The sequence below is a fragment of the Harpia harpyja genome, chromosome 17 (assembly GCF_026419915.1).
Source record: "Harpia harpyja isolate bHarHar1 chromosome 17, bHarHar1 primary haplotype, whole genome shotgun sequence".
Taxonomy (NCBI): Eukaryota; Metazoa; Chordata; class Aves; order Accipitriformes; family Accipitridae; genus Harpia; species Harpia harpyja.
The window spans coordinates 3806758-3819564 of NC_068956.1; the positions used below are offsets into that span (position 1 = coordinate 3806758).

Below are 12807 nucleotides of genomic sequence, written 5' to 3' on the forward strand. Positions count from 1 at the left end.
TTGGCACTTTTTCAAAACCAGGCCCCTGAAAAGGGGCATCAAGTTGGAAACAAAACACTGCAGCAACCCCAGTTGCTTTGCAAAATAGTGGCTTTTCTGTCAATGTGGTTTTTACCCCCCAAGCCTCTTCTCAAGCCCTAACCAGATCGTTTAAGTCAAGTAAGTGTCTCCATGGAAACCTCCTTTCTCAAGGAGCCTCCTTGCTGGAGAAAACCGTGCACCCCTTTTGTTTAAAAGGGGAACGCAGTTTGGTAGGAGCATAATGTCGGTCTAGAGAAGAGCCTGTAATGACTCATCAGCCAGATTTATGTCCTTTAAAAACATGTCCATTCAATTAAGACATTTTAGGGATGGTGAAAGGTGTGCTATCACTGCTGCCACTAAACTAGCAAGTTTTGCCATCCCTTCCCTCCCTGCCCTGGATCTTCACTCTCAGCATCACAAACTTGCCTTCTTCAAGGCACATGGGGTCTGTGTACCCCTCTCACACACAAACTCCAAATCAATCGTTTGTTTAAAGAAAACCTAAAGTAATACAAATCAATGCCCAGTCTTGAAATATAGGAAGCATCTTGTCAAAGCTACTAGTTGCTTCTTAAATAAGACAATCTTCTGGTCTGGAAAAGAAGAGGAATTTTAGCCTCTCTCTCCACCAAGCCCTTTGTAAGCTGTATATCATATATTATATTAATATATGGTATCATTTCTGGTATAGGATTGCTTGAGATCCCTCAAAAAGGAAGCCAATTTTCTGAAAGGATACTCAAACAATTGAATATTTTATGTTCTGATATAGAAGAGAGACTTTAATATTAATAGGCGAATAAATAATTAAGGGCTGTGATTAAAAATGGTTTCAACTCAGGCACATCAGTTCATCATCAGAGTATGTTCAAAAAAAAAAAGCAAAGCCACCAAAGAAGTTCTCTAATTGGAGTTGCTTTCAAATCACAGCAGAGTCAAGATATTCTCAGAAAAATAAGCCCCAGAGGTTAATTTTTACGTCAGAGAGTCGCTATTTAAGAGCTCTCTTTAAACAGGTAGGTGCCGTAAATGGCTACACAAAAGCTACCACAGGTGCTAACGCCGGGCGATGCACAGATGAAGAGAGTGGAGAAAAGGATGTATCTCAGAACAACAACAAAAATCCCATTCTCCTAAGCTTAAGGTAGTTACAAAATTTTTTAAGATTTTCTGAGAATATAAAACCATGACGTGCCTGGTAACTTGAAACTAGGTCCAGGCACACTACAGCAGTCACCTCCTTTTCCCACCCATCACAGGTGGGGAAAAAAAAAAGCCTGGGACAAGATGACACACATCTACAGTCACAGTCTTGCAGCTTCCCAGCAGAGAACAAAAGGCTTTTGGCAAACCCCCTCTCAAGCAGCTAACAGAAAACATGCAGGACCGATTCAAAGTGGAAGTCAAGGAGACAGAAGCCCATCACCAGCATAAGACGAGGGATAAACAGTCATTTGTGTCAATTCCTTTCCATTATGCAATAGAGAATCTAGAAGAGTGACTTAAACACATACAAATAACTTTTTCTACCTTCTTTGGGGAATTTTAGCAGAAATCCTGCTGCAGAAAAATAAGCTCACATGCATGCTTGCAGATAGGGCATATCTGCATTAAGGTTCTCATCTCAATGGGATGCAGAGGATGGAGCGGAGAAGGGAGTTAAAGAGAAGTCAGAGAAACATTTGTGGAACAGATTTAATCCTGTGCTGTCAAAAAGTCAATTGCCAAACCTGTAAGACCAGAGCCATATGAGATTTTAGATCAAGTGAGATCTAGTCCCTAATTCCTTTCTTCCCATGTATGCCATCTTGAGTCTTCCAGAGGAAATATAAACAAAGTCCTTATCAAAGGGAATTATTCAAGGGTATTGTGGTATTATTATTCAAGGGTAGTGGCCTTCCATTTTGCAATCTCCACCTAAGCCCAAGCAGAGGAGCTCATCCATAGATCATATCCCTCTCCAGGCTGGCAGCTTTACTGTTTTGCCCAAGGAATTTATCCTTCGATACAAGCTTTGCAAAAGAAAACTTAATATTACAGGGAGATGAATTGTATATACACAAAGGGAGAGAGGCTGCAGACTTTGGCAACGGACTTCAGACTTCAGCTTTGTGTCAGTGACCACCCCAGAGCACAAAGGATGCGAGAAGGCACCACAGAAGCAAAAGACCTCATAAACTCTATCAACACCCGGTAACACTAGTCTAAAAGCTGTCATGTATTGTGGAGCAAATAGGAAAAATGTATTTGAATTAAAACCCAGGTGCAGGGAAGAAAAGGCTGAGCCAGCAGCAGGTCTCAGCAAGAAGCACGAATGAGTTTCTATGCAACACAAGTGCTTTGGAGAGAGATGAGAGGTTACTCCAGAATGGGTTTAAACTCATCCCATAAATGACCAAAGCAGTACAGAGAAAGCAGCTTCCCCAGTCATAATACAGACCTTTTATGGATCTTCTCTACGTGCAAAGTTATTCCCTTAAGAACCACTTGCTATCCCAAAGGGCTACAGAAGAAGGGGTAAGAGACAAGGTTATATCACTTTATCCAACACATTCAAGCACCTGGTGACAATATGAACAATAATCCCATCCAACAGACTTGTCTGGTGACGGTGAATTCTCCAATCCTCCCTCAGCCCCAAGTTAAGAAATGCAGCAGTCATTTTATTAAAAATCAGTATACAGTTGAACATAAGCCCAGTGTTTAAAACCAATCCCTCTAGCAGTTCCAGGTTTCGTGTTGTTTTACAGACTATTAGCAACCAAAGGAATCAGTAGCATAACGAAACCACTATCATTTCAAAAAATTAACGTCCCCATGTCTCCAAGAAAGCAGCATCCACAATCAGTTTGTTTTCCATTGGACTTGCTCTAAGAAACAAGAGTTTTCAACATTATTTTGCAGGCACATCTTATCTTTATAACAGTAATTGCTCTGTTTGCTTTATCATACAGGGCAAGGGTCTCTAAGAAGTTTCACAGCGCTGACAAAATAACCCTAAAAGAGCTCTCTGTCAATTTTTCCTGTGATTTACCTTCTAGACATCAGAAATGTTTGAGATTTGTTTAACTAGTTGAGTTGAAACTAAAGGAGGAGGGGGGCTCCCAATTCACACAATTTGGCAAAAAGATCATCCATTAATTAAGTCCTCCAACGGCCGCAGGAAGCACACAGAGGCCTTCTCCATGCTCCCTCGAAGCATCCAACAGTGCTGTAGGAGGGATGCGTATTCACGCCCTTGTTCCCCTTTCAGTTGTTACAGCTGTTCACATTTCTGCTGCCTGCTTCCTTCCCTCCTCAAGTCATCCAAAGCACAGAGCAGCCTCAGTGGTGTAATAGCAGCTTGCCAAAAGCAGGAAAAGTCCAACCAGCAAAAGAATTAATTTATTAAGATAAACATGGTCTAAGGCTCCACGTTATTTTAAAAAATAAACACAGTTAAGAAATATGAAAACAAACTGGCTTTGCTATGTGTAGGTCAGGTTCAGACGTTCTCAGGAAGATCTTCTCAACCATACAAAATACTCTTCCCCTCTCACACCCATCAAGAGGGTGGAAAGACAGTTCGCTATGTAAGATCAGCAATGTCCCTGTTGCATGCCCTTCCACATTCAGTGAACAATACCTCTGCCACCCTTCAGGGCAGATCAAAGTTTTAAGAACACCCCTGTGAGGAAGGAGCAGAAGGGGAGAGGGACAGGTAATTCAGTCTGTGAAATGAAAATCTAAAGGTCTTGACATGATGACTGTGTTGACTCCACCATTTTAATGGTTGTTCTTGGCTGCCTCTTTAGCTGCAATAATCAGAGGAGTGAGACTAGATAGAGGCTTTGCAATTTTCAGGAACTGGTGCTAGGAAGAAGAAAAAAGAAAAAGGGTTAAATTTTTCACAACATGCCACAGAAGTCTGGTGGCTACTCAAAATATTGGTACCTAGACCCATATGAAGTCTAACAACCTACTTGAATCTCTGAACAGGTGAAACCAAAAGGTCTGTTACCACCACAAACTTTTGGGGCTTGCCTGAAGTGAACAGAGTTGCACCCAACGCATGCTAAGTTCCCCAATGTTTGTACATGTTCAAGACCAAGCAAAACTCAGCACATTGCCCTGGCAAATTATAAAGTCTTGCAAAATCTATAGTGAAATTCTGTGTGGAAGGAAGGTGTACTAAAAACAACCTGTGTGGTTCAAACACAAGGCACAGGGCTTCCTGAAGAAATCACCGCTCATTTCTCTCTTCCCTGTTATCACAGGTCTGGTGAAAGCATCGCCTTGGCCTTCTATGGATATCAGAAATCTGCAAAGCAGCTGGAATTTAGAAGAACAGCACAGAGCTTGCAATATAGAGCCATTCAGTCTCCTATACAAGGTGCTCTGTTAAGTAAAACAATATTGATTATCAAAACAGCACTCAGGTGAGAGTGAAGGCATGTAGGGCAAGTCCGCAAGCTGTTCTGAAAACAAAAAGCAACTGTATCCCACAGAACTTCCGAGAATCAGAACAGATCAATCACCCAAGGCAACATGCTTCAGAGATGGAAAAAAAAATAAAAAACAAAATCAGAGGCTAAAAGGTAGTTAAAAACAGGCAGTTTTTACAGTCAAAATGTTTTCCTGCTCCAAGGAACAGAACATTACTGGTCTCTGGTATTTTGGGTCTGGAAAGTCCAGGAGAAGAAGTGATCTTTCAACTACTGCCATTCTGCTAGTGATTAATGCTTCACTACAGTCTCAGAAGGCAGCAACACATCCCAAACTGAATCCACTAGACAAACTAGCGGAAAGAAAGGAAAACATAAAAGGGAACTGTCTCACAGTTGAGGTCTGAGTGCCCCTGATCACAGATTTATTTTACAAAGAGCTACATTTTCCACCCCCATGGCAAATTTGACAGAAAGAACACACAAACCACTCCTCTCACCCATGTTGGTAAAAAGCCTGGCAGGTCAGCCCTCCCCTTTCACCAGGAGTTTAGACTAAGACACCAGGTTTTCAGTGAAATAACTGATGACAGGGTGCTGAGACACTGGAACAGGTTGCCCAGACAGGTTGTGGATGCCCCGTTCCTGGAAGTGTTCAAGGCCAGGTTGGATGGGGCTTTGAGCAACCTGGTCTGGTGTAAGGTGCCCCTGCCCATGGCAGGGGGGTTGGAACTAGATGACCTTTAAGGTCCCCTCCAACCCAAACCATTTTATGATTAAGATATCTCACAAGTTTTGTTCCAACACTTCTGTAAGGAGTAGTATCTGGCAAAATGTGGTAATGCCAAACTGCTCCAGTTAACACAAGCCATGCATATTCCAAAGAGCTTTGTGATCCTTCCACCAGAAGGGAGACAACCAGAACATACGACGGCTTGAAGCCCTCCTGCTGTCCAAATCGGAACAAGCACGGCAAGACCATAACAACACATACAGATGTCACAGCCAGCTGTATGAAGAAAGCAGAGGAATTAAGGAGCTCAGCATTTGGCAGGCCTGGGGAACAGCTATTACTTGAGGTTGGTTACAGAACTTGCTGCACAGCTGCTGCTAGTAGCAAGTACAGCATAAAAAAGGAGCAGTCTGTTAACACTTTATTATAGATTTAGGTTTTGGGGTTGTTTGGGTTTTTTTTTCTGGCAGGTTACCTTAGCTGTGCTTGTGCCTTCAGCTGATGCAGTATTTAACACCCGAAACAAGATCTTGCCATAAGCCTGGCCTCACTCAGGATTGCATGACTACACTGATTCAGCCCTGTTCCCCATCACCTACCTGTAGCAGCTCTTTTGCAGAACCTCTCTTTTCCACGTCCATTTCAAGACAGCGATTTAAGAAGTCTCGGAATATGGGCGAAAGCTTTTCTGGATTTTGCAGTTCTGGAGTCCCGTTAGTAGCAATGAGATACAGGGCCTAAAGTAAAAACAAGCACCAAAAAGCAGGATGTTATGAAGGTTAGATTCCATCTCTGGATTACAGAGACACCCATTTCTCCTCTCCCTCCCCCCAGTTCAATGGGGAGAAAAAAAACCCCACACTTTATCAGGGTGACCAACCAATGCTTGAGTTTCAGCAAACAGAATAGCTGCCAGCCCTATTTTTATGTGGATGGGATCCAATCCTTTATTGTTTTACCCTCGTAATCTGGGTTTGGATCCTGCAGCCCTCTCAAGGGATTAGGAGGACAAAAACAACATTCCAGACCGTGTTTACATAGGGAAGTTAACTGGCATGACTCTACCACTGCTAAACTCCTGCAATAACTATATCCTCATGGGAAGGTACCCCTGAATAAATAGGAGATTTTGTTCTGTCAGTACTTTGCCTGAGTGCACAAGGCCTAAAAAGTCAATGCTATAAAGGTGCAGTTGGCTCCTTACAAAAGATGTCCAGCAGACCCTCAAGCAGCTTTTAACATCCTGTAGAAAGAAGCAGTTTTGCTACTGCTTGGGGATGAAGCATTCACATGCACCCCCCCTCTGAGAATCAAGGGACTCAGAATTCATCCATTTCAGGATTTCATGCAAGAAACTTCCTGGATGGATTTTCAAAGGAAACGGAAATCTGTCAGAGACTTGTTAATATGCAGGCCCTTTGAGCACGTCACTCAGCACATCCCATGGGAGCAGTCTGATAGCCTGGGAATTGGCACAAGTTGAGTTAAATGAGGCCAAAGTATCGTCGCTTAGCCACCCTTGTTTAACTCAAACACCCGGTTTCTTTCCTTTCACTCTTTTTTGCTGCTGCTCTTCTCTCCCAAAAATCACTTCCAGTGCAAGAGATGGAGAAAAAAAAGTTAAACTGAGTTTTTCTAGATCACCTTATCCTGTGCAGCTGAGGGAGAAGCCATAAACCTGGCTTATATTAAGAGCAGTTATATCCCTACAAACTGACAGCATCTCCCCTTTCATTAAAAACTAAACAAGGGAAAGACATCTGGAGGCTTAAGCCCTGTCTAAAGGCTTATTAAGCTTGTAGCTTTATTTGGAGCATGTAAGGAGGAACAATCTGCCAGTAGCACAAAGCTCCGTTCATAGAATGGTAACATGACATATTTTTGAACTCAAGGAGAACTCTTCCCCACTCACAGGGCACAAGGATTCAAGAAGTCAGCTGCTTTGATACCATCAGGTACTCTTTCTGCCTATATTGGCATCTCCAGAAAGTGGGAAATTACGAGTGTGCATGATCTAACTCATCAGAGCTGACCAGAGGGTCTGCACAGGAAGAACCGCCACCTCTCCTACCCAGAGCAAACTGTGGCTTTTAACTAAAACTAGCTCAATCTTCTCACTACGACATCTAAGGAGATACGGGGCTGCAGGTGGTGAAACCACGCTAGGGGATTCACCTGCCTCCTTTAGAGCCTACTTTCACCAGCAGGCTTAGTGAAGACCTGAGGGCACAAGGTCCTTGCTTACTCTCAGGGGGTTCTCATTGAGGTAGGGGGGCTCTCCTTCGATCATCTCGATGGCCATTATCCCCAGCGACCAGATATCCACTTTGGGCCCATATGCTTTCCGCGTCACCACTTCAGGTGCCATCCAGTACGGGGTCCCCACCATGGTGCTGCGTTTGCTCTGCTCAGGAGTGATCTGGGCACAGAAGCCGAAGTCAGCTGGGAAATTAAAGGGGGGGGGAAGAAACAAACATAGAAATCAGCAAGTTTCTCCAAAAACAACGCTTACTGATGCCAGGACTGCAGTACACACTATGTTACTCTGCTGCAGTGTCTGGTGTGTTGCTGCTGCAACTGTGAAAGGAGGGGTGGTTTTGTGGCTAATATAGAAGATGGTGTTGAGAGGTAAGTATCTAAATCTGACTCACTGAGGCCATGAGGATTACAGAGCTGCTGACTTGTCTATGTGAACGATGGGGATTAGTAAATAACCATATATGGAAGTTGAGACACTTCACTGTGTTTGCAGCATTATGCAGCTGTAATACACTATGTAATATATGGTCTAAAGACTGTTCCTGGGTATGTAAAAATAGAAATTAATGCACAGTCTGATCTAGATACACCCCCCAGCCCACATACTGTATTGTCTGGTGGTATTTTCAGTCCCAGAGATATTACTTCCCCAGCAGATATACCATCCCTCAAACAGGATTTGTTTTACAGAGCAAACAGTATTCAGAATAAATTTAAAGTACCTAAATTTATACTGATTATTTTCTTCAAATAGGCAAAAAGATGGAGAGCATTCACACAAAGATTGCTGGGCCCTGTGTCTTATTTGTATTTGACTTACCAAAAGAAAACTAATTCTGTTCTTGCGAGCCCAGCAGAATCAACACAGCAAGATGTACTGCCCATCCTGACCCCCTGTGGCACCACAGGTCTAATTTTAGGCAGAATGATGAAAATTAAACTGATCCCTAGCTGAGTTTTCATCAAGGGTAACAACCAGGAAAGGTACATATGGTTCATAAACAGAGCAAATTTCCAGTAGAGCCAATAAGCAGCTCAGGTCCAGAAGGTTACTGCATCATATCCACAGGGACTTTTCTAACTTTAAACTACAGTCCAGTACCTACATACTGTGCTCAAAGAAGTTATTCCATAAGAACAGAGCACTTTGGCCCTGATCAGCTATTCATCGCTAGCACTGTGCCATCTAATTGTACCAAAGTACAGCTTTAGTCTAAAAAGCAATTATGTGCACAAAAACCCCACCTTCTTACTCAGCATATCTGCACTGTGTGAATTTTGAGTCATATCTGCTGTCACTGCAGACAAAAATAGATTTATTTATGCCTGTTGGGTGCTAGCCAACAGAATGGTGAGGGAGAGAAAGGAAGCACAATTCTGTTAAAGCTATAGGTGGAAGATAATCATGCACTGGTTCCCAGACTTATCTCTGCATGGACAATGACAAGCACAACAGCTACCTTAGCACCCGAGGGGCAGAACAGCCTCAAGGTCTTCATTACTAGTGATAACACAAGAAGCAAACAACATTTAGAGTCCAGTCTGGGTTGGTGTTGTAAGATTAAATGTTTTCTAGTTACACAGTTTTCAATTCTCCCTCCACTCCCCCTGCCCCCCAAGTACCTGCAGTACTTTCCAGACTGAAGAGATCGCTCACAAATAAAGACTTCTGGCCCTACACTTTCAAACCCCACTTTCTGGACTGGAGTAGCATTAAAATACTGTTATTTTAGTCCACAAAAACAGATGGCTCAAAGCTAAACAAACCCCAAACCTCACTTCGAGTCTCGTATCAGTTCACAAGGATTCATGCTTGCCCATCTCCATTACAACAAACACCACAAAAACACCTATAGGAGCATTTCTACAGCCTCTTCATCGCCACAGCATCAAGCTTCTCAAACACCCATCTCCCTAATAGGCCTGGCCCAGAGCAGATAACAGGCCTGCGTTGATAACTCAAGTCATCACTAGCAATGTTCCCCGCATACTTAGTTTGACAGAGCCATCCATTCCCAGCAGGATGTTGTCACTCTTGATGTCTCTGTGAATAACTTGGTTTGAATGGAGAAATTCCAGAGCTTGGAGACACTGGGGAAAAAAAAAAAAAATTGAGATATTCTTACTGTGCATGAAATCATTCACCAGTCACAATTAGCCAACTAATGGACTCTAACAACATGCATTTTGAGTAGCAAAGGCTTAGTGTCTTAGAGTCTTTCATATATTCAGTATGTGCAGGGCTACAGAGAGATATCCCACTGGGATCAGCAGGTCCTAAGAGGACAAGTTAGTCCCAAAAGACCTGGAGAACAGGCATAACCAAGGGGATTCTAACCCCATTTTGCACTCCAGTCCTCCCTCCAGGGTGAAACATACTAGACTTGCATTAGGATTGTATGCTGCAACCTCCCAGATGAAAACCATCCTCTGAAAGAATGACTGTTGCATTACAGAAGATGGAGACAGCTATTCCTCTGGAGCCAGTGACAGGTCGTGGAAAGCCCGTGCCCCCTTCCCAATCACAGCTCCCTCTGAGCACGAGTGCCAGTTTACCTCTCGGCACACAGCTGCAATTTGTCCTTCGTCCATGCAGGTCTCTGTCACAACATCTGTTAGGGAGCCTCCTGCCAAGTACTCCATGACCACCCAGAGCTCTTCTCCTACAAGGTAACTGAGGAGCCAAAACCGGATTTTAAAATCAGCAGGTATGAGCACACCACTGTTTACCTAGCCAGAAGGCACCGGGTTTTAAGGCTGTCTTAGAAGCACAGAGAAACCATGAGGCCTGAGCAGTGCATTTAACAGTACTGGGGCACCAGGTACTCGTGGTACTTTCTGTACATGGGAGGATCTGATCACAACCTGAATGAGCAGAGAGAAGGGTGAGCACAGAAAGTCAAACAGTAATGGGAGAGCAGGCTACAAGTTTCCTGGCCATAAAAACAAGGCTGAATTTTTCTGCCATGGAAAGGGCCCAGACTAAGATGGACACCCAACCTTATAACTCCTGCTGCTGCTGGGAGAGAAGGCGAAGAGCTACTAGTCAAGGATGGGGTCCAAGCATGCAGTCCAGCAACTCCACTATGGAACAGAAGCTGATGCACTGGCAGTTTTTCCCCCGCAGCACAGACTCCATCAAAAGCAGTATCACCTGCACAGCAGCCCCTCAAAGTGAGAGAGGAGCAGCAGAATTGCTTTCAGAAGCACTTTTGCCAACTCTGTGGGTCAGCTACCTTCTAATCGGCTCTGAAAGTCACTCCATCCACACCCTTCCTTCCTGCCCCTATGCTGTTGCTACTTCTTCATCACTTCTGCCAAGCCAGGCTCTCTCCAGATTTTATCAGCACCCTCTCAACAAATCAGTGTCACCCTGGACATCACAATGCTTCCCTTCATTGCCGCTAGCACCCTCTGCAGCCCCAATCCACTTGACTGTAAGGATGGGTGCAGAATGAACTCCACCACTCCTGCGTGACAATCTCAGGTTACACGTGCTGGGAGCAAGCTGGTATCTCTCCGCAGCCAAAAGAGATGGAGCAAGCCAAGAACCACGCTGTGAACCAAAGCTGTGCCATGAGCAGCCAAAGGCATGTGCCAAGACCCAGGCACCTCAATAATTGATAGATCTGACATAACACGCAGGGAGGTGGAATTAATGGTGGTTCCCCACTAGCTGCCGCCAAGCGAATGTCGTTTCACAAGACTGGGTGGTATCATCTTGGGGGTCTTTTCACTTTCTTGCTGCAGCAAAAGCCAGTTTTAGTCACTGAGCTGCCTTCTGTAGGCTTGACTCAAAACCACTCTCAGCAGTTCTGGAGACACCACCAGGAAGTCCATACACCTACGTGCTGCTCTCCATGTGATGTCAGGCATAGCATGGTGTCACACCTTGCCACCCACAATCACCTTCCAAAACAAGGCTGGCAGTGAAAACAAGCTGATGAAAGTCTTTGAGGAAGGAAGAGGTGGTCTACAGCCTTCTCTTCATCCATTGGCAAGAGCAGGTAATGCCTGCTCCTGTAAGGTGTTCCTCAGCTTCCACTTAGATACCTTTAGGAAGCTGTCCACCAAGCCCTTCCTATCACAAACACACACCAGTCAGTCCTTTTTTATTGATAAACTTCATAAAATTTCATTTTGCCCAGAAGAGCAAGATCGTTCCTTACAGATTTCTGCACCAGGAACATGCCTCCAACATGCAAACATGAAGCTAGCCTGGAAAGAAATCAGTCTTTTCTTGGACCATGACTGTTGTACGTCTTCAGCTTTAGTCATTGACTTTCCAGCCGTAGCTGAGTTTGGGGTTGGGGTGAGGGTAACAGTGGTTACCACTTAAAGTGAGGATTTGTGGAGTTTATTAGGATAAGGAGAGTTCTTCAGAAAGAAAAGAAACCAAAGGGCGGGAGTTTACTTTGCCTAACACTGGGCATCTGATGCCTGTGTTTAGATGCCTGAGTTTAGAAGCAGGGCAGCGAGGGCCTCTTTCACACAGTAGAAAGACACTGGCACCTCCAGAAGGTAACTCAGCACAAGTGGCTGCTTGTCTGCACAGGAAAACTAGGGTCACTGTCTTCAGAGCCGGATGCTTCTAAATTCAGCTCTTAAGTACAGCTGAATTAGGCTGTGTCATTATCTTAAATGTCACAGCACACCTTCGTGCAACACTGGTCACTTATACTGCAGCAGCAAAGCTGTCTGAAGCATAAATGCACTATTTGCACAGTGATGTCTGGGGGGGACAGTAAACCAGCCAGACCTCTTAACCACAAGCAAGCAGGCCATGCAGGTTAAGAGAGGATAAAGCACAGGAAACCCTTGCATAAGGGCAGGAGCTGAGGCAAAGAGAAGTGAGAGAGCTGGTTTATACTGATAATTATCTTGCAGCTCCCATTAGGGACCCAGAAGGGGAGATGCTGTCAAACACAGAACCGCAAAAAAGAAACCAGGTCCCACAGTGGCAAGCACATCCTTCCTCATATTTTCTTCTGCAACAGCAGCAGGCAGAAGCCAGCATGCAGCGTTCAAATATCAGCTTAATTCAGCACTCAGGAAGCAAACAGGCACATTAGGCCAGGCAGGAGGGACGCAGCTCCCCAGCAACAGGATCCTGCAGTTGCAAAGCTGAAGTGGCATAATAGCCACAAGAAGCCCCATGTTCATCCTAGTTGCCGCTCTGTCCATTTGCAGCACTCAAACAAAAGCTAATCCCTGTGAAAAAGATTAGTGAAAGTGGAGGACAAAAGCAGCAGCTTTTGTTGCTGGAAGTTTGAACAAGAGAGCAGGACGTGCAGCTACCCTACAGCTGGGATGTACTGGCTAGACAAGGCAAGTGCATGTACTCAGCGATGCTCTCTCTAGTGGGAA

At 44.4% G+C, this 12807-nt stretch overlaps 1 protein-coding gene across 7 annotated transcripts in view; it reads right to left on the bottom strand.

Annotated features, from left to right (window-relative positions):
• Positions 1-2451: 2451 nt before the first annotated feature.
• Positions 2452-12807, bottom strand: part of PAK1 (p21 (RAC1) activated kinase 1) — a 71116-nt gene continuing 60760 nt past the window's right edge. For all 7 annotated transcript variants that reach the window (XM_052812726.1, XM_052812729.1, XM_052812732.1 and 4 more), the window contains 5 exons: positions 9997-10114; positions 9432-9531; positions 7427-7623; positions 5781-5918; positions 2452-3876 (listed from right to left, as the gene is read on the bottom strand). In XM_052812726.1, the coding sequence (XP_052668686.1) occupies positions 3790-3876; positions 5781-5918; positions 7427-7623; positions 9432-9531; positions 9997-10114 (640 nt within the window). In that variant the 3' untranslated portion in view covers positions 2452-3789. The remainder of the gene's footprint in view (positions 3877-5780; positions 5919-7426; positions 7624-9431; positions 9532-9996; positions 10115-12807) is intronic.